Source organism: Dermacentor silvarum, chromosome 3 (assembly GCF_013339745.2).
Source record: "Dermacentor silvarum isolate Dsil-2018 chromosome 3, BIME_Dsil_1.4, whole genome shotgun sequence".
NCBI classification, from domain to species: Eukaryota; Metazoa; Arthropoda; class Arachnida; order Ixodida; family Ixodidae; genus Dermacentor; species Dermacentor silvarum.
Genome location: NC_051156.1, coordinates 45,580,921 through 45,603,412, shown reverse-complemented (window position 1 = coordinate 45,603,412; position 22,492 = coordinate 45,580,921). Strand labels below are relative to the sequence as shown.

General features: G+C 47.8%; 1 protein-coding gene across 1 annotated transcript in view; it reads left to right on the top strand.

Annotated features, from left to right (window-relative positions):
* Positions 1-22,492, top strand: part of LOC119445414 (fatty acid synthase-like) — a 175,163-nt gene that overhangs the window by 7,503 nt on the left and 145,168 nt on the right. Inside the window, 1 exon segment of the mRNA XM_049663271.1 lies at positions 12,310-12,448. Coding sequence (XP_049519228.1) covers positions 12,316-12,448 — 133 coding nt within the window. The 5' untranslated portion in view covers positions 12,310-12,315.

Below are 22,492 nucleotides of genomic sequence, written 5' to 3'. Positions count from 1 at the left end.
AAGCCCGACTTAGCATCAAGGCAAGAAAGAATTTTCGTTCCCACGATTTCTGCCTCGATGTCTTCTCGTCGGGACATCTTGTAGTGTTCGCGCTTCAAGCATTCATTGATTTTCCCGGGCTCCATGCACACCGTCAGTTCGTCATTCTTTTTTCTTACAATGACTAGTGGACTCACTCAGTCTGTTGGTTTCTCTGTTCTTGTGATGATGCCTGCCTTTAACATTCGGTCGAGTTCCCGTTGTCAGTTTTGCAAGGAGAGAGGCATACATCGGGTTGAACGACGGGGACGGCACTTCACGTAGCTCCATTTTGTGCGGGCGCAGAAGGAACCCCGTGCCCTTGAAAACTTGAGAAAACTCTTTCATCACTTGTTCGCGGTCGCTTGCCCTTACAGCGTTGGCAGATCGTTTGAAAAGCCACAGTGTCTCACTGGCGTGGAGCCCTACAATAGTTTGGCATCCCTTTTTTACAATGAAAAAGGCGATGTCAGCTGAGCTGTCGCATATTGTGGCCTTTGTCGTCACAAGTCCAAGGTGTTTGAAGATCCCACCGCCGTACTAACGCAGCACGGAAGTGCTAGAATTCAGCTGCATCCTCGGTTGTAGGCTTTGGTACATGCAGTGCGGTAGAAGGCTGGCTTGAGCGCCCGTGTTCACCTTTAGTTCAAGTGCCCATGTTCACCTTGGGTTCGGGCACCCTGTTCGCCACTTGTGCTTCGACTGCCCAGCCTTGTTGGTGCATAATCTTATTGACCGATATGTCTAGGATGTTGAAGTTTTCGACGGCTACAAAGTTCCGTCATACGTCCTATACAGAGGAGTGCTTACGCAATGTTCTCTATACAGAAAGCAAATGGACTTTTGCAAACAGTGCAACAGACTTGTACACAGGAGCGATGTGTGCCTGAGGGCAAACGACAAACTATGTGCGGGATGTGGAACGCCCAACCCAAGTCAGGACCACAAGTGTCAGCCAAGATGTCAGCTATGCGGCATGGATCATCCCACGGCCGGCAAAGCCTGTCAAGCCAAGTTCAAAAAACCCTACATCGTCAAGCAATGCCAATGGCTCCGACAAATGCAGCATCAACAACAGGAGGAGCATCTCGCCGACCGATTGCGGGAGGTCCAGATCCAGGAGGAGGGCAACGCCTGGGCCCAGATCCCGATCTGGATCCCGCACGATGTCAAGGGGTCGCACCTCCCACTCTACCAGACCGAAACTGAGAGGAGGCCGGACTCCATTCCGCTCCAGATCCCGGTCCTGACCAAGGCGCGGCAAGGGCCATCGATTGATCCGCCACTCAGACGCGGTTAAACGTAGGTCAGACGCGGTTAAAGGAACGCGCCCCGGGTCTTCGGGGGAGACTGCACACGATCTCAATCAAATTGCCAAGATCAAAAAAGAAAACCATCAGGTTAGAGAATTAATATCGCAAGTCACTAGGGAAATTCAGAGCCTTAAAAGCTGTACTGAAAGAACTGCCTGTCAAACACGTTCCGCGGGCCTGGAGACACCCGTGGAAATCCCAGATAATGGAATGGAAGAGGACAGCACCCCTCCGCCACTGAAAAGAAAAGCTCAGGTGTCTAGTGACAAAACCGCGTCGAAAAATTCAAACCTGAATCCAACATTGTCCGAAATACAGAAGGCAGTTAAAGAACAGGCAGATGCAACCAACAACCTCTCGCTTGCAATCTCCATGATTAGGAATAGACTAGATAAACTCGAGGCTAACGTAGCCAGTCTCAACCCTAGGGCATCTCTGGCGCCTCCAGCCAACAGCCTGGTGATCAGCACCGTGGGCAATTCACAATTACCGCAGGGCACCATATCGACGGCTGTCCCAGCTAATGTCATGAGACCTGCCTCCTTCCATCCCCCTCCCTCCTCAATACCCAAGTAAAAATAGGGACGTACAGGAAAAAAGCACCTAATACCGAAATCAAAATAGGGAAGCACAGGAAAAAGATTTAATTATTTGGCAGTGGAATTGTTGCAGCTATGAAGGGAAGGGAGCAGTTCTACAACAACACCTTAGGAGCAAAACCAAACCACATGTTCTAATTCTGCAGGAAACGCACGGTTTAGCTAAGCTATCGGGATATAAGGCGATCGGCCCCACGACCGGGGATAATAGAACACTAACCACCCTGGTAAGGAAGGGAATCGTAGCAATCCGCCACGACACCCAGATTACAGAAATAGAGCACATACTCGTAGAGCTTCCCCCTAGAAGAAAAATACTTCCGAGCACGTTTATCTTAAATTTGTGTAGCAATCCTGCGCACATACGACAACGCTTCCTTTCTCTGTTTAAGAAGGCAGTAGTAATAGCGGGACCCAACCTTCTCGTCATTGGAGGAGACTTTAATACTCCACACAGCGCATGGGGATACGGATACACAAGAGCCAAAGGCAAAACGCTATGGCAGGATATTCAAGAAACCGATTTAACTCTCATCACCGACCCCGACTCCCCCACGCGTATATGGATTGGTCTTGCTAGGAACACAACCCTAGATCTAACATTACTTCATAACGCCGGGACTGCCAAATGGAAAAACACATTTGAAGATTTGGGGAGCGATTATCGTAAAGTAGAAATCAATATTGAAGAGGTGGTGGACGACAAACTCAATAGACGGCAGGTTAGATGGACGGACTGGGATAAGTTTCTCAAAGTCAGAGACGCCAAAAACAAGCTTCCATCCAGAATATTGCGCAATGGATCAAAGACGTTATTCAAGACGTCAGCGAGGCTACGCAAACGATCACATCAGATCCCCCCATAGAGAAGATTTATAGCCGTCTCGCGCACATGTGCGAGGCCAAACAATCACTACAGAACAGATGGTGGGGGCAGAGGCACAATAGGAGCTTGCACAAGCCTATAGCCAAGCTCAACGAGCAGACTGATGAATATTGTCAGCAGCTAAGCAAGCAACAATTGAACGAAGTTTGCAATGCTCTGGATGGGCAAATGTACGCATGCCAGACATGGCGCATGCTCAAACACCTGCTCGGCCCAGATAACACCAAATCGGAACACGCAAACCTTGCGTAAGCTGGTGCACGAGTATACAAAGGCAGCGAGGAGCATTTTATCACCGAGGCTAGCAACATATATATCCCCATAAACCCCGTCACAGAGCACGGGCAATATACCGAAGGCACAAATGAGCTCCTAGACGAGGAGTTCACCCTAGCTGAAATTAGGGCAGCGCTACACAAGCTCAATATCAAATCCGCACCGGAACCGGACGGGATCACCAACAGAACTCTCCGGAACCTAGACGGTCAAGCAATAGAGAACTTCACGCAATATATAAAGGCGCCATCCCAGCACTACGTAAAGATGCTAATGTAATCCTTATCCCAAAGCGCGGAAAACCACCCGATCTATCGAACTTACGTCCAATTTCACTCACGTCCTGCACTGGAAAGCTGATGGAACACGCTTTCTTCTATAGAATCATTATCTATCTTCAGAAGAACGAAAATTACCAAGACTCCATGCTGGGGCGCCCAGCTATTCACACAGGACGCCGTGTTGTAAATCAAACAGCAGATCCTAGACAATAAAACAAGACCTCAAAAAAAGCTTTTGACAAAGCAGCATATGCAGCTATATTAAATCAGATAAGCCAATTAAGCTTAGGATCGAGAGCATATAATTATGTCAAGGACTTCCTAACGGACAGAACCGCATCCCTTGTAGTGCGAGAACTCAGATCTGAGGAGAGACACAAGGGTAGCGCTGGCACCCCGCTCAGTTCAGTCATGTCGCCCGTGCTTTTGAATCTATTAATGATAGTGTGGGGAGACGTGATGCCGTTTGGTTGCCCACATTTATTTATGCACTATCACAGACGCTGTAGCTCTTGCCGCCGTTCTTGCCGTCTTGTCGCCGTTCTACTCTCGCGCTCAGCTCGAACGTGCGGAGCAGCCGAGGCGCAACATCGTCGTCGTCGTCGAGACGCTGACGGCTCGCCGTAGGGCCCTCCTCTAGCGAAGTAGCCAGTGTGCGAAGGAACGATCTCTATGAGCAATTGGTAGGTTCTGCTGTTGCGAAGCGCGTTCGTCTAGTGTTTGTGGATGGCCTGTCGTCTTCAGGAACGGCGTCGGTGTCGAGGAAGGCCGGCTTAATGCGGTCAACGAAGACACTCTTCGCGTCCTATTAAGAAGCAGGACGAAATGCTTCGGGCAACGCTTGACGACTTTAAAGGGCCCGTCGTAAGGCGGGTGCAGTTGTGGTCTGACTGCATCGTGACGTACGAATACGTGTGTACAATCGCGGAGAGCACGACTGGTTAAAGATGGGCGTGAGTGTTGACGCGGCAGAATAGGAGACACGTCTCTCATGGCATTCCCGAGGCGGCTGGCATAATCGGCAAAGTCCAGTGGTGGTATCGGTGACGCCTCGAAAAACTGTACAGGAAGCCTTAAGATCGTGCCAAAAATGAGCTCAGCTGAGCAGCAGGACGCATCCGTACGTATCGTGCTGCGAAGGGCGAGGAGGACGAGTGGTAGTCGCTCCGTCTAGGGTATCAGTGATGGTGAGGCCATGAGCGAGGCTTTGAGCTGGCGGTGAAATCGCTCAACCATGCCGTTCGACATCGGGTGGTAGGCCGTCGTCTTGATGTGGTTGACACCAAACATCCGGGACAAAGTTCGGAAGAGCGCGGAGTCAAATTGACGACCTCTATCTGTTGTGATGGTTTTGGGAACTCCGTAACGGCTTTATCCACACGGTGATGAGTCCGCGGGCAACTGACTCTGCCGTGATGTCGGTGAGCGGTAGTGCATCAGGCCACCGCATGAACTGGTCAACGCACGTTAACATATACCGGCTGTTGTTCGATGCGGGCAAAGGGCCTGCGCGGTTCAGGTGCACGTGACTGAACCATGAGTCTGGAGGCGTAAAGGTACCCAGTGGGCTCACTGTGTTACGCTGGACTTTGGTTTGTTGGCATTTGAGGCAAGCACGTGTCCAGCGACGGACGTCGATGTTCATTCGTGGCCATAGATCGCGCTCTGTGACGAGGCGTTGAGTCGCACGTATGCCGGGGTGCGACAAGGAATGCAAGGCATTGAAGATGCTGCGGCGAAATGGCGCTGGAACATACGGACGAGGACGTCCGGTAGAGGTGTCACAATGAGTGGAATTGCGCAGCCTGGAAGTTGGACATCTTCGAACTTGAGGGAGTTCTCTTGGAGTCGTAGAACTTGAAGTTCGCTGCCCTCGCGTTGTGCAGTAGCCATGGCTGCAAAATCGACTGGCGGGCGCTCATCCACCGTTGCGTTGATTTCTATTCTTGATGGAGCGTCAGCAACAGGATTGTCTTTGCCACTGATGTGTCGGATGTCGCTGGTAAACTCTGATATATAGGCAAGTAGGCGGATCTCACGTGGAGTGTGGGAAGAGTTGGTAGCGGTCGAAAGACACGTGAGTGGCTTGTGGTCGGTGAGGATATGGAATTGCCGACCTTCGAGGAAGTGGCGAAAATGCTTGACAGCCAAATAGGCCGCCAGCAGTTCGCGACTGAATGTGCTGTAACGGCGCTCGGTCTGTGAGAGCTTCCGGGAGAAGAAAGCGATCGGCAGCCAAACTCCATCGACCAACTGCTGCAGGACTGCTCCAATGGCGACGTCCGAGGCATCCACGGTGAGTGACGTACTGGCGTCGCACTCTGGGTGCGCGAGGAGTGTTGCGTTGGCGAGCGCTTCCTTGATGAAACTGAAAGCTGTCTCGGCGTGGCCTGTCCAGGAGATGGAAGCGTTGGGCTTCGTTTGACCGGACAGAAGTGCATGGAGCGGTTGGAAGATAGCAGCGCAGTGGTGAATAACCGCCGGTAATAGTTGGCAAGCCCGTGGAATTCACGCAGTTTCTTCGTAGTTGTTGGTCGTGGAAACTGTAATATAGCTTCCACGTGCGCGGCTGGTGGAGAGATCCCACGGGAATCCACGCGATGGGCAAGGAAGTCCAGTGAAGAAACTCCGAACTCGCTCTTCGGTCCGTTGACGACTAGTCCGTACTTGCGGAGCCGCGTGAAAAGCTGACGCAGGTGAAGTTAGTGATCCGCTTCTGAGGTGCTGAAGACGAGGATGTCGTCGATGTACGCGAAGAAGCACGTCAAACCACGAAGAACCTGGTCCACGAACTGTTGAAAGGTTTGTGCAGAGTTTTGTAGACCAAACGGCATACGTATGTATTCAAACATGCCAAAAGGTGTTATTATGGCAGTCTTCGGTACGTCGGAAGGCTCGACAGGTATTTGGTGGTATGCCTTCACTAAGTCGATCTTGCTGAATACGGTGCAACCGTGGAGCAATGCCGTGAAGTCCTGGATGTGTGGTATCGGGTAGCGGTCCGGTACCGTCACTTTGTTGAGGGCGCCATAGTCACCGCACGGTCTCCAGTCACCTGATGACTTGGGGACCATGTGTAGCGGTGATGACCAGGCACTAGAAGAGGGGCGGACGTATCCGAGCTCAAGCATATGCTTGAATTCTTGCCTTGCGATCTTGTAACGGTCAGGAGCGAGACGACAAGCACGTGCAAACACCGGCGCTCCTACTGTCACAGTGTGGTGAGTGACATGGTGGCGTACCGGGTCTTCAAGAGATGGAGCACGGAAGAGATAAGAAAATTCCTCCAGAAGTGTAGACCATGGCGGAGAGACTGTGGCATGAGCTTGCACGAGACGCAAAGGTGGTAAACTTGATGTCATGCCTTGAACTGTTAGGTGGGTCTCTGAATCCAGGAGACGGATATGTCGTAGGTTTACCACAAGCTTAAAATGCCAAAGAAAATCTGCACCGATGATTGGTACACGCACGTCAGCGACTAAGAAAACCCATCTAAATGTGCGTCTCAAGTCAATGTCAAGCGTAACGGACCTGTGTCCGAAGGTCCTTATGGTTGAACCATTGACAGCAGTGACAGGCGGCGTGGTCTGACGTCGTCGGCGGTCCTCCAGCGTAGGAGGAACGATGCACACTTCGGCACCTGTTTCGATGAGGTACCGGACTTTCGTGACGCGATCAGTGACGTGGAATAGGCGGCTGTATGTCGGGCCTGAAACACTGGCCGCCATCAGCGCGTGGCCCGTGCGTTTCCCGCAAACTGGCATGGCTGATTGCACTGACGAGCGCGTGCTCCGTATCGGCGATGGTACCAGCAGACGCTGCGAGGCAGACTTGGTGATCTGTCGCAGCTTTGGTGTCGCTGTCGTGACGCACTGCCTCGGAGGTCTGCTTTGAGCGAGCTGAGTTCAGCGGCCAGCTGGTCCACTTTGCGGTTGAGCTCCTCGTTAGCTTGAAGGAGACGGTCCAAGCGGTCGTCGCGGACCGGCGCAAAGAGGGAAAAGTCACGTCCTCTCTCGATTCCAGATATGGCCGGGGTGCCGACATCCATAATTTTGTCGGTCATCTGTGCCAGTGAGTCGAGGGTTTCTGTGGAGGACACGCTCAAGATCATCCGCACCTGCTGTGGCAGTCGCTGTAGGAAGAGCTCGCGTAGAATGGATGCGTCCAATGCAGCAGACTAGTCCACAATCAGATGCCGCATGCGACGCAGAAGCTTCGTGGGCTTTCGGTCAACGAGCTCCTCCGCTGTGAGTAGCTGCTGCAGCCTGCGCTGTTCCGACTCGGTTGTCCGGCGTATAAGCTCTGTTTTAAGAGTTTCGTAGGGTGTGTCAGGGGGCGAAGAGCGCAGAATGTCCCTTACGATGGCGATCACCGCAGGTGGTAAAGCACCGATGATGTAGTCGTACCTTGCTGTTTGCGATGTTACTCGATGTCGGAAGAGAGGCTCGACACTCAGAAACCAGAGTTCTGAGTCCGACTGCCAAAACTCCGGTAGCTTGAGAGTAGCGACGACAGGTTCCGGTACCGTAGGATTTGGTGTCACGTCGCTGTTGGGGGGGGGGGGGTGTCAATGATGAGCCGGAATGAACGAGGCTGAAGGTGTTTACCGTGGACACTCGGTGCGTTGGCGAAGGAACAAGCAGGTGGCGCGTTGGCGTCGGAAGTCCAGAGTCACCACTTTTGGGAAGACGTGATGGCGTTTGGTTGCCCACATTTATTTATGCACTATCACAGACGCTGTTGCTCTTGCCGCCCTTCTTGCCGTTTTGTCGCCGTTCTACTTTCGCGCTCAGCTTGAACGTGTGGAGCAGCCGAGGCGCAACATCGTCGTCGTCGTCGAGACGCTGACGGCTCGCCATAATAGGACTCCCGCAACGGCTAACTATGTACACTGAATCAATCACTCCTTATATTCAGATGATATCACCATATGGGCGTCTGAAGGTAGCCACGGAAAGATAGAGCGGAGACTCCAGGAGGCCGTCGACACGTTCGAGGAGTATCTCGAAGGTACTGGCCTCGAGTGGCCTAAATCCAAACTCCTCCTCTATCGACCCACGCTCAAAGGCAGACCACCCAAGGGTTACAACCGGAACCGAGCCTACGAATAAATCCAAATTCGCTCCAAAAACGGGAGGACTATCCCCATAGTGGAACAGATCAGAATCCTAGGACTCATCATCGAATGCAGGGTCACTAACGGAGAAACCGTCAAGAGGCTAGTAACTAAAGTCACCAACACAATAAGGCTAATCAAGAGTGTCACGAACAAACACCAGGGAATGAAAGAAGCTAACGTCGTCAGACTTATATATTCCTCCGCCATAAGTCACATTATATACGTGGCGGCGTACCTCAATTGTTATTCAGCCAAAAAAGCTAGGATCAGCGCACTCATACGAAAGGCGTTCAAGCAAGCTCCCGGCCTTCCAGATACCACCAGCACCGAGCGACTACTTCAACTGGGTGTACCCAAACTTTAGAGGAGCTGATCAAGGCTCAACAGATTGCTCAGTTGGAGAGACTAGCCGGTTCTCGCACGAGAAGGAGTATCCTCAGTAAATTAGGGATAAGCTATCACAATCAACAAGGATGTAAAGTGTCGGTTCTCAAGGTAATCAGGGAAAACATCCAGGTCCTCATTCTGCCCAAAAACATGCACCCCGAACTTGATCAGGGAAGGAGGGAAAGCAGAGCTAAAGCTCTACTCAATGCCTTCGGTAGAGACAAGGAGGCGTTGTTCGTGGACGCAGTGGAATACCAGACTCACGAATCCTACGTCGCCGTAGTAATAAACTCCAACCACGAGTACATACGCGCGTGCTCGATACGCTCTAATAACAGTGAAATTGCATAAGTAGCTATCGCTCAGGCCTTAATTTCCCCCAAATGTAGATACGTCATCAGCGACTCGCAGTCGGCCATCAGAAACTATGCGCGAGGAAGAATATCGCCCGAGACCGCTAAAGCACATTTCATATCATCAAAGGAATTCGAAGACAGATACATCATTTGGTTGCAGCCCACACCTCCTGTGAGTCCCCCACTCCCTACCTCAACGAGGAAGCCCACTGCGTCGCGCGAGGTCTCATTAACCGCGCTCGCGAAGAAGCTTCCCCCGAAGGAACGGGAGGGGAGGCCTTGAAGGAGAGGGACAGAATGTTCAGATTCTGTGACATCATATGCTTCTACCAAAATTCGAGGTGCATATTCCCACCTCCTAGCTTCAAATTAGACTGATCTCAGGTGGTTGACTGGAGGCGACTTCAAAGTAGAACATTCCCCCACCCGGTGCACCTACATCGCATCTACCCCGAACTATACCCAGATTACTTGTGCAAATTATGTAGGACAGAACACGTCACCCTAGAACACATTCTATGGGATGTCGCACATGTTCAAGGTAAAAATGCAGTCTCCCCAGAACAGCTTGGGGCGCGGTGGAAAGCCACGCTGATCAGCTCAGATCTGCAAGATCAACTATGGGCCATCCAGCGAGCTCGAGAGGCGGCCGGGAGAAAGGGTCTCTCTACCACCCCTGGCGCTGCATAGGCCGAGGCTTCAATCCCCTGGTCTCAATAAAGTTGTTTTACTCACTCACTGAAGTTTTCCTGGCAGCTTTTGATTTTCGCAACTTGCTCACTGCTGTTGCAGCGAACGACAAAATGATTTCTGCCCCCTTATGGCCGACAGCTGCATCCAAATGCTGGGCAGTTCCAAGCTGCATGCCTTTGCCCACACCTACGGCACTTGAACACAGCTGGGTCACCACTGTTACTTGACCCCGCCCTGGCCTCGTCGACGCGCCTATCTAGGATTATGGCGTCGTAGTCCGGTGCTGCGAGCGGTTCGAGGCCCGCTATCATAAGTGCGTCAAGATGACCTTCTCGTACCCCGAGTTTGTTTTAGACGGCAGACAAGTCAGCTGCCTTGCATACTTGTTCTGCTTTCGTCAACTTCAACTTGTTATCGCGCAGCAGCTTCTCCCGCACTTTGCCGTTATTTGTTCCGAAAGCAATTTGATCACTTATGAAGGAGTCTGCCAACGTGCCCATGGATGTGCTAGCTTCCTTAGTTCTCTGATGAACTGCTGCGATGGATCACCGAAGGTGTTAACGCTGCAATGAGTAACGATTATGTGTGTCCGCAGAAACTTATTGCTTTCTGCAATTATAAAAGTAGAGACAGCTATGAAATTTGGGCCCATTAAGGCAGATAAGGCGTAATAAAGCATGCTGCTCTTGAATACTAATATTTGTACTTCGAAAACCGCACTTGATATACACACACAGTGGTTTATGAGCCCGGGACGTAACGAATGTTTCACTTTATGTATGTTTTAAGTCGATTTAAGTTCACCTGTTTATATACGTGTAGTTTATATATATATATATATATATATATATATATATTTACAGAAAGATCACGTACTCGAGACACTTGCGGCAGAAAGGTTGTTTATATCCGCCCCCCAGATTTGTCAGTGGTGGCACTGACATAACTCCCAGGGTTAGTTCTGGCAGAAAAAAAGTCGGAAGTTTCGCCCGAAATGCGACGCATCGATTGCGACAGTAATTTAGTAGAGAGCTATAGAAAACATGGATAGTAGTTGAATGGTCTGTATAAAGTTGTAAACATCCGCTTCCTAACTAAATAGACAAGCACGGTGTCACGTGCGCACAGGTAAACATGAACTCATTTCGCTCGATGACCGCGGGAACTCGCTTTGAAAATGCCGGAGTGAGAAAGCGCGCCAGCAGCAGCGGGAAAATTGACCTGCACGCGGTCTCTCGTCCCGCTTCAACGCGAACTAAACGTCAAAAGCAAAGCGCATACGAAGGAAAGCGCAGCGTGCGGGTGCGCACTTCGCCCACATAGCAGATCGCTTTCACGATACGGCGCCCGCGCGGTCGCGCTGTAAGCAGCAGCCGACGGAGCAAAAGGCACCCTCCCCCTGCCTACCTCTCTCCGTCGCCTCGCCCCCGTGCCTCGCGCGCGAAAGGAGACCGCGCGCTTCTGGCCTGCCTTCCTCCATCTCGTTCGCTATATTGAGCCGTCATTGCCTGCTCACCCTGGTACGTTTTCAGTCAGCGTACGGCGTGCGGCGATGATTTTATTGCCGTTGCCGACGATTTATGGCTTTCGTCGTCGTCGTCTTCGCCTTTCCTTTTCAACGCAGCACATGCACCTGATGACAATGAGATACATCTTGTGACCAGCGTCGCGCGAAACCGTGATGCTCCTTCGCTGCAATACAACAAATCAACACCAAATTAGTCATCATGCCATCACCGCCATACTAGCGTCGTCAGCATCGTCGTTGCCTTGCTGACGTCTTCACAAACGCTATTGCTCACCTTGCGCCAACACATTCGCCCGTATGATTAGCGCTTTGCAGAACCAGAAAAGATGCTCGATTATCAAGGACCTGAAAATGGTTCGCATAACGTCGATACCCGACCTTCAATATATATTTTTCAGCTCAAGAGCATCTGTATGTGATCACTCTATTTTGTTCCTGTCTTCTCAGCCATGTATATGCCGATTCATGTCTGAAATAAAGACTCACATTCAGACATAAGTTTTATCTGAAATGTCCAGTCTGTTTTTATTATGTAAAAAAACGATATTGTTGCTTTATTTTAGTAGACATTCATGTTAAAATGTATTTATTGTGATTGTATGGCGGTGTTCTAACGCATATATAATTGTTTTCTTTTTGTTGTAACTTGTCCCCTACAAATTGTATTTCTAACGCTTTTTCTTTCGCCCTGTTAGTTCTTGCTGCCATAATACCCTTATGTGCCAACTAATGATAAGAGCTCCCTCTCGCAGTTTATTACTCTGAGACCTCCTGATGGTGTATATATGTAAAATGCAAGCCCGTTTTTTTGTACATGCAGCACCAACCAATAAACTTGAACTTGTGTTTCCAGGTAGCCATGAAAGACGACGACATTGTGATCACCGGTTTCTCGGCACGCTTTCCACAAGCTGACCACCTGGTCGAGTTCAAGGAGAAGCTGTATGGGAATGTCGACTTCATCACGGATGATGAGGCTCGTTGGCCTAGGGGTACGTCTGCCTGGTTGCATATGCAGTACTTGCACTAGAGTGTCGTTTGCATACACTCCGAGTTCATGGAATCAGAATGGTTAGCTATGTCATCAGTGGGCACCTATACAGGAATGATGCATTATTCGACCGGAACATTTTAATAATGGATCAATCTGCTGATGACTTATGCCAGTTTTCTCTACGCAATCTTTGGCCACTCATGCACAATATTAGCTTCAGTATATAGCGTTTGCAAATTCTTTTTGTTGGCAATAAAAATCTGTGCAAAGTGTACCAGATCAGAGCGCAGTGAAGAATACGCGTATTGGTAACGCAAACCAATGAAATGAAACTGAAAAATGAACTGTAATATTTTCAATGGGAATTCTGAACCGCAGTCTTTAGTTGCAGGTGACATTCCAAGCAATCGAGGAAATTCAGGCTTTTTTCAGAACCCTTTGTCCACATACTTTTCATCGCGGATGTACGTACGGTAACACGGTAAGCTTACGTTGCAAGCGTAATGACATGGCGGCGCCTACGCTTTGGTAGGTACAAGGGAAAGTGGGAGAATTGACGACCGCGGAGCGTAGCAGCAAATCATGCCAGCTGCGGCGCCGCTGCTGTTGGTACTCAGATCGGCCTAATCACGCGGCGGGCTGGGCGAACGCGGAATAAAGGCCGGCGCTCATCACTGTTCCGCTTGAAAGTGAAGCAACATTTATATGGCATGTATAAATGGAAACACAACTTCAGTTTCAGTTTATTATTCATTCAAGATACATAGTTGGTTAATAGTAGTATACAGGCTAAGGTCCCAAAGTCAAACAGCTGCAGCGAGCCTGGCGCTAGAGTTTTTTAGATTTATTAGGATTATAGAACACACTTCATCAGGGTTGACAGGAAAGAGAGAAAAAAATGAATGGTTGCAACGGGAAAGAGGATACGTTGGAGCTATGGGTCTGTTATTAGGGAGCTTTAGTACAGCGGAAAACGCTTACGTTAACGTTAGCGTGCGACGCAACTCTAACGCAAAGAAACGCTGCACTGCGCGGTACAAGGTAGTGTTTTAGAATAGCGGAACGGAGCAATACGCTAACGCTAACGCAGATACATTTGGATGCCATCTCGAGGCGGATACAGCAAACATGAGCAAACATGAGCAAACCCTCTCATTAAGCCTACTCCGCCGCTAATCGAGAACGTATATCGAAAACAACGTCCATTTGTCAGCTCTACGCTGCTGTCAAAACATCATCACACAAGTCTAAAGCAAACACGAGCATTAGTAGGGAGCAATTGAGCCGAACAGTGCAGGCCGACGACTGGATAGATCCGAAGTGGACGGCTCTCTCTTCAACAGGCGCCGCCATCTTGCGCTACGTACGGAATCCCCTTGCGTGCGTTAGCTTTAAACGCTATATTCCGAAAATTGAGTACGCACGTAAGAGTTCTGGCTACATTTACGTTCTGCGCATGCGCAGTTTGCAGCACGAAACGTTAACGCTAACACTAAATACTTGCGTTTGCTGTTTTCCGCTGTAGACAAACTCCCTATTGTACATCTCATAGAAGTAATCACAAAATTAGTTAGCAATGCCGGATGCCTCAGTGAATATTTGTTGCTAATAACTTATTTTATCAATTATTCTACTAACCTGTGGCCTATTTAAAAAGTAATTGAAAAGTTTTCATTTTTCTTGGGGTTATTTTTTGTCTTACAAAATTCTTTTTCATAATAACGTCGTTTTGATTGTTTAGAAGGTTATTAAACATATTACTATATCTTTTCTACCTATGTTTTAGACCCACATTGTATGGCTATTTTTTATTTTTCCTGTAGAGATTATGTTTCTTTCGCATGCTAGTTAACAAACCTTGGTTAACCAGGAATTATGGGGCAATTTAAATATTTTCTTTCATTTGACAGTTTTAATGTTTTCATACACTGCTTTAAGAAACAAGGAGCAGAAAGTCTCTAGTGCTTTTTCAGGATCACTCAAGTTGCCAATGGAACTCCAGTCAGTGCCATAAATTGTATTGATAAAGTTGTCCTGATTTAAGCTAGCAGTAAAATGACACGTGTTATAGAGATGTAGTTTTGCGGCGAAAGTTACGGATACGGGAAGATGATCAGTGATAAGCACACCAATGACTCCTGCGCTAGGCGTTGGTGTGATATTGCTTAAAACGCAGCCAATGGAGTACCAGTTCCATTGGGTGAAAATCGAGTAGGGGATGAAATTAGTGACTCGAGGCCGAAACCAAGAAAGCAATCACTATATACTGTTGTCCTGTAGTTATGAATATCCAATAAATAATATTGATATCACCAAGCAGTATAACTTTCTTGTTTTCAGTAAAGATTATATTGAGTATTCCGGTGAGATATGTAGAAAATCTGGTATAGATGAAGATGGGGAACGCTTAATGCATGCAATGGTCAAATTATTCAGATTGCTGGAAGAGAAAAGTGAGCCTTAACCCCGACAGATTCACAGTTCAAAGCATATAAAGACAAGTTAAACCTACGGTTCTACTTAATTTTAGACGAAATAAATATAGCCGAGCCGCCGTAGCGACCTGGATCACGGTGGCAATATTCTGAATTGTACGAGCGAAAACCATACAGACTGCCATCACAAGAGCCTAGCCACGTTTCAGTAACACAGAGAAATGAAATGGAATGACAGAGCGATTCATTAAACGCTGTAATGCGGTCATGGGTTTTGCACAAACTACGCGCAATGAAGTGCCGTAACGAACAGGCAGAATTAGCGAGCAACGATTTTGTTCAGGAGAAGAATTGCGATTACTTTCCATTAGGGACGCGTAACAATAAAGGATTTATAGCAGGTACTTCCAAGACCAGAAGACAGACATCCATAACTGATTTATTTATTTTTTACAGCGTAAGCTGTTATGGGCTCATTCCAATAGCCGTTTCGGATCGCGATGATGCTGCCGCCGGCGGCCGTGCAACCGCTATCGGCGGAAACGCGAAAAAAGTACGCGATTCCCGCCGAGATCAAACCGCGCCCGCTGCGTGGGAGCCGGATACTCTACCACTGAGCCACGCAAGCGCTTGCTATCAGGGCGCGGAAAATACCCCTATATGAGGCAAGCACGCAGGGGGAGACGACTCGAGCCTCCGCCAGTATGGTGGCGCCATCTAGGTAAGATGCCTGCAAACGCGGCGTCATCAGGCGCAGACGACGATATGCGATTCAGACGAGGTGCGCAATCAACGCGCTCCCGAGCTGCCGAGCCTCCGCCAGTATGGTGGCGCCATCTAGTTAAGGTGCCTGCAAAGGCGGCGCGCCCGACATGTAAGTTGTTCTAAGGCTTGATCGGGCTCAGCAGACTGCTGTGCAGAGAGCATTACAGGACGCAGCTCGCTGTCGACGCCGGGTGCACAGTTCAGATCGCTCTCGTCAAAACGAGGCGAACAGACCGCCGAGAAGACGCTGTTGTGCGTGGTGCCCAAGTTGGAGCTACTCTTGAGCCGCTCCACCAGCTTACGCTGTGACTGTGCTGCGTGTGCCGCGCAGTCCTGTGACTTTTTTACTTATAATGGTGTACAGAGAGCCAATAAAGTGTAGAGGAAAATCAGCGAGGAGTATTGGGATGCTGTGAATCTATTTTCACGCTGTCTAAAGAAATACTTTCCGAACTTCTCAATCTGTTTTCTTGTTTTTTTTAATTTGCGCATGGGTGCACCTTCCATTGACACTCATATGTTGTTGTTGTTGTTGTTGCCTCAAAACATGGCTCGTACCCACGAGGGGGATTGGCCACACTGGATAAAATAAAACATGCACCTAACAACGAACAAAATGGTAAGGGTGAATAATCAAAATGAAGATTTTGGTAACTCCTTAACACAGATTTTAAGATGTCCTATACTGAAATTAACTTAATAAAAATTAAGAGAAAACTAACTACAAAAATAACAAGGTAACATGTCCCACGGTCGGTGCCCTAGCAGCGTAACCTTCCGGATGCTTCAATAAATTTGTGAACAGCAGTGATCATAGAGCCCTGACTTGTGCCTAATTGACAGGCCCCAAAAGACAAAATGTTTGGCGTTGTAAGTGACAAACCCAGATTACTGCTTGGAAATAACAGAAACATTCTACGGAGGGAGGAGAAGCGGTGGCAAGAAAGAAAGAAATGGTCAATAGTCTCCGGTTGATTACAAAACGAGCAGAGATCAGTGATTGATAAACCGGATCTATGAAGATAAAAATTTAGGCGGGGAACTCTGCAGCGAAAAGTTGACAGCGTCACCTCACATTGGCGTGAAAGGCACTTGCTCGTGTTCCACCGAAATTTTAAATGTTGAAAATCGTCTGAAGAAAGTATGGACGAGTCATGGCAACTCAGCAATAAAAGGCGTTTAAATCTAGCTCCTGTTATAAAAGAGAAATCAGGAAGAATATTTATGACCGGACCATTTAGTGATGTCGAAGCGAGCGAGTCAGCTGATTCATTTAAAAAGATTCCACTATGTCCGGGGACCCAGACAAAGCGGACTTCGGATAAATTTTCTGGGGCAAGAGTCGAAAATATACTCAGTAGGTGTGACTGATTATTGGAAGTTAAATGTGTACAGACCGAAAGCGCATCTGTAACAACTATTACCTTAGAATTACGTGGACCCAATTTTCGGATGGCAAGAATAACTGCCAGAAATTCTGCAAGAAATATTGGAGTGTAATCAGCGAGACGGAGAGCAAAAGACCAGTTGAGTTGATTCGAAAAGATGCCAACACCAGCCTTCTCTAAATTTTGTGATGCGTCCGTAGAAATAACCAAATGAGACGGAAATTGACTAAGATGGTCTTGAAGGAGACCTTCAAGTATGCGCGCAGGAAGAAGTTTTGCGTGTTTTGGAAAAATATCATCAAAAGTTAGTTTTATCTTGAATGAATTAGATTTTGGAGAAATCAGGCGCGGAAGGCTAACTTGAAGTTTAGATAACAGCGATTGAACAAAAATAACTTGTGGCTGTCGGTAACGCCGCCATCCTGTTCTGAAAAATGATTCTGGTGAATTGATGAAAACGGGTTGCAAATTGGAAAGGGGTGTATCATAAAGCTTCAGGAAAGTCAGGACAGTAAGTTGCTTAAATCTGGAATCAAGCGGAATAATTCCAGACTCCAGATAAAGAACATTATTAGCCACAAAACTTGGCAGCCCGAGGCAGAGACGCAGCGCTTGCCTTTCCAGTAGAATTAAAGGTCTTAGCTTGTATGCTGCACATCCTGAAAAAAGAACACAACCAAATTCTAGGATGGGGCGGACGTAAAGCTTATAAATCATCAGCAACGTAGATCTATGCATCGCTGTGTTTTTATTGCTGAACCGGCGCAACAATGCCATTGCACGTTCTCCTTTATTAGCATTTGCTTCTATTTGCTGCTGCCAGTTTAGCTTACCATCATAAGTGAACCCTAAGTACTTCAAAGTTGGAACTTGCGGAATCGGCTGATTACGATAATGAAGAGAAATAGAGACAGGATTTGACAATGGAAACACCAGTAGAGCGCATTTCTTTATGTTAAGCGAAAAAGACAGGCCGTCCAGCCAGGACTCGAGTTCAGACAAATAAGATTGCAAAATTTGGTATAACGTATTAATATCCCTTGCTGATGAGAAAAATGCAATGTCATCAGCATAGAGATAGAGTTGTACATCCTGATGGATTGGCACAGAAGATAACAAAATATTGAACAAAACTGGCGAAAGAACTGATCCCTGTGGTACGCCTCTCGTCTGATTATACGTATCCGATGTCACCCCATCCTTGAAACAAAAAAATTCTCTATCTAAAAGGAACTCTTGTATCCAGGCTACTAAATAGTCTGGAACAGAACAGCTAACTAAGCGAGAAATTAAAATTGCATGTTCGACACTATCATATGCTTTTGCAATATCTAAAGTTACCAATGCCGATATATCTCCTGATTGTCCTGCGAGTCGAATGCGGCTTTCTAAATCAACGTGAGCAGACCAAATGGAACAATGAGGCCTAAATCCTATTTGTCTCGAGCACAGAATACCACGAGAAGAAGTAAATTCAAGGAGCCGGACATGAATTACTTTTTCTACAATTTTGACTAGATTCGATGTAAGTGCAATTGGCCGAATGTTGTCCAAGATATATCCGAGGTTTTCTTTTTTAAGCAAAAGCACAATTTTTGCAATTTTCCAAGAGGTCGGAATCCATGTATATTGTAGTGAACAGTTAACTATATTTAAGAGCTCATCTGGGAAAGAGTCAAACAATAATTTAATCAGTAGTAATGGTGATACGGTCCGGTCCAGGAGCCGATTGATGGGCAGATAAGATGACATCGGATAATTCTGTCATGGTAACTTCTACAAATTCAGATGTAGAAATTTTGAACCTCCTCGGTCTGGGACACAGCGAAGAAAAGCGTGCTTCAAGCCCTTTCGCGATATTATTTAGTGAATCCGCCGCTTCCTTGGGGGATAGAACAGCAGAAAATGACCATACGGACTGTTGAACATCTTTTTTGTTGCGTAAGAACCTGAAAAGTGCCGATCTTCTTTCTCGTTTTGACAAAGACGTACGTATTGCATTTTTTTGTTCATCTTTAGCTTTCGCCACAGTTCGTTTAAATAGAGCTGCATAGAACTTATAGTCCATCCAATTTTTCGGTGAATGATTATGATGGAGACTTTTCCACGCTGCTTTTCTTCGCCTATAATCCCGTGTGCAAGCATCGTTCCACCATGATGACTTCGACGGCGAGCTGCAAGACCTAACCGTAAACTCAGCAGGCTGAATAGAAGAGTTTAAAAGCGATACGACAGAGTCAGCCCTCCGTTGTTCATCATAAGTACTCAACGCTGATAAGCCTGCATTTATAGTTGATTTATAAGTTGTATAATTAATGAGTCGTCTTTGTCGTATAATAGGAGCCTGACGTGAAAGCATAATTTCAAAAGTGATGGGTAAGTGATCGCTACTTGTTCCATTGTCAAAGGTGTCCCAAGATGAAATAGACATGTTAGCAGAGGAGAAAGTCAGATCTAATGCAGAAGAGAATCGTCCACGTAGAAAGGTAATTTGTCCTGAATTGTGACATTGAAAATTGTTGTCATGCACCCAATTCCACAACCTCTTTCCACAACCATCCGTTTTAATTCCCCAAGAAGTATGATGCGAATTAAAATCTCCTGCCAGGAGCGTTGCATTTGAACAGTTTCGGAACAGTGAGTCCAGGTGATCAGTGTTCTTGACTCCGTTCGGGAAGTACGTATTAACCACTGTAAACACAGAGCAACCTGGCAGCAAAAAATCTAATCCTAAAATTTCGCAGTCTGAACACACATGTTCAAAAGTTACAGTTACCTTATGATACATTTTTGATGAAACTAGTATTAGCAGCCCACCGCCCCTACCTGGACGATCTAAACGAAATGTTCGAAAATTATTAATAGTAAATCTTTGATGTGACGAAAGCCATGATTCCTGAAGTAAAATAACATCTGGTATTATTTTGTGTACTAAATAAAGAAGGTCAACGTAACCTGAGGATATAGAGCGGCAATTCCATTGGAGAACCTTTACTGATGCTATGACGATCCTAGAATGGATGACTCCACGGCAGAACGCAACGCATCCTGCTCGTGGTGATCATTGTTCTTTCCTTTTTTAGGCTTAGATTTAGGAGTATCCGTGGGAGAAAGTGGGGAACCCTTGCGTCTATTGCTGATGGTCCCAAGCCTCATGTGTCCAAATGGGTGGCTAGGTCCCGCAGTTGCTGAGACCGGAGAACAAACTGAGGTATCGGACTCAACCTCTGCCTGATTTTCAAAGTTCGATTCATTTGAATGGCGCGCGGGAGTACTACATTGGGTTGGGTCAGCAGCAGCAGAGTGCGATTGGAGGAGGCTATTAAATTTGGCAGTTAGCATCTCAGTTATACCTTCGGCAAAAGTATTAAACAGTCGCTCCATAACTATTGGCATTGCCTTGTCAATGGCTGCGGCTACAGCGGCCGAAACTGTGGCTTCTAGGGATGTTGACTGACGGAAAGCAGCTGCCGCGTAACCAACATCGCGCTCCTTTATTGCTGATATTGCTTCCGCACGGGAACAATGACGTTTCTCCGCGATCTCAAGCACCTGAATCTCATGGCCTCGCGCAGGGCAGTTACTATCTGTAGCACTATGAGATCCATCGCACAAGCAACACCTAGGTGCATCTTCGTCGCAGGCTGATGTAGAGTGAGAGCCGCCGCAATTACAGCATCGCACTGAAGATCTACATGCATTAGCACTGTGGCCAAATCTCCAGCAGTTTCGGCACTGCAATGGCCTAGGTGACAATGTCTCCACGCGGAACAAATACGGCCAAGCCTTCACTTCAGACGGGCGCGTTAAACCGGCGAACGAGACGATGACGCTCTCAGTTGGGACTCGGTTATCACCCACCGACCTATTGCATCTATAAACAGAAACAACACCAGCCGGAGAGAGCATCTTCAAAAGGGCCTCAGGAGTAATATCGGTAGGAACCCCGCGAACAATGCCTTTCACGCATGCGAGATGAGGAGGGACGAAAGCACGAACCGCGATGCTAGTGAATCTCGTGCAGTTAAGCAAATCATTAAGGCACTGAACATTAGAAGACTTACATAAAATGCCTGTCTTGCCAAAACGCCTCACCTCCGAGATGTCAACGAAGTGCTCGGTAATACCGCGCAGCTCCTCCTGGAACCTTTCTGATTCGGTTAGCCGAATGGAACCACCATCCGTGGGAACGAGCGCCACGGGCAAGGTACTGACTCCGTTCCGAAGAAAACACTCCAGGGGCACCGACTCAGTGGGACGGCTAGCCGACCAGGGCGAGCCCTGGCCGGGACCGGAGACCGGCATTCACGGTCCCTGGAAAAGAAAAAAAAAACCTATAGAAGAAACAACGTCCTACGAGCAGTTAAAATGTGGCCAATCCCCTTTCGGATACGAGACAAGAGGTAGAACGGTGGCCGGAACCACAGAATCGCCAAGACCTGCGGCGTTCGAACGCGCGTGCCCACGATTCTTGACGGCCGACTCATATTTTACGTAGAGCTATTCACTTCATCCTCCTTGTGCTGATGGGCTGGCCCCACGTGCATAATTTACTCAACAATTTTCCTTCCTTAGCTACATTAATCCATTCAAAACGTTGGTGTAACGCCGAATGATGAACGTCTGTCCGAAAGGAAGTTCGCGCACTAACGAAAATCAATCGAAAGCCTTGCCCACATCTATACGGCTTGTGCATATCAACGAACGCTGGTTGGTGACAGGGTACGTGAAATTTTTTATTATTCTTGCATCCAGGAAAAGATAGAAACACATAGCATGATGTATTAGCAACTCAGTTTCATAGACCTGTTCTAACGCTCAGGAAACATGAGACGTGAAAACAAAACAAGAAAACAAGAAAACAAATCACCAGGTCAGAGCATATTATGTCACACGACCAAGCTTCAAGTAACGCATTCTTTCCCGTCTACGTTTCCTCGTCTCGTTTTCTCCTTTTACAAGGAAATGTAGCCTTGTGAGCGCAAAGAACATTTTAAGTCTGTTTGTTGCACCAGTGCTATGTTTGCTGCAAGCGACCGTGCCGAGTCTATTTCTTAATCGCTTTATCGCTTCTGTCTTGAGGGTACATTGAAGTTGTTCAAAACAATCTGACACGACGGAAAATGCCGAGAAAACAGGAGACTCCGCGTCGTAACAACCAGCAATTGCGGTTTTAGCTGAAAGCAGGCATCTAAGAGTCTAAGAATCGGAACCAGCGCCATCTCTTGACGTCATGAATTGCTGCTATACTGAGCGGCACGTACTACCCGCAGCGATGCTCCCACCAACCATTCTAGTCACCACACCTACGCCACCCGCTTTAATTTGAATTCGTCATTGCGATTTGCTCTTTATCGCGAGAGCGAGAAGGATTGGTAGCATTAACTTTGGGTTTGTCGAATATCTTCTTGAAGACGTGTTATCAGTAATGCTTCGTCGCTATTCATTGTATTG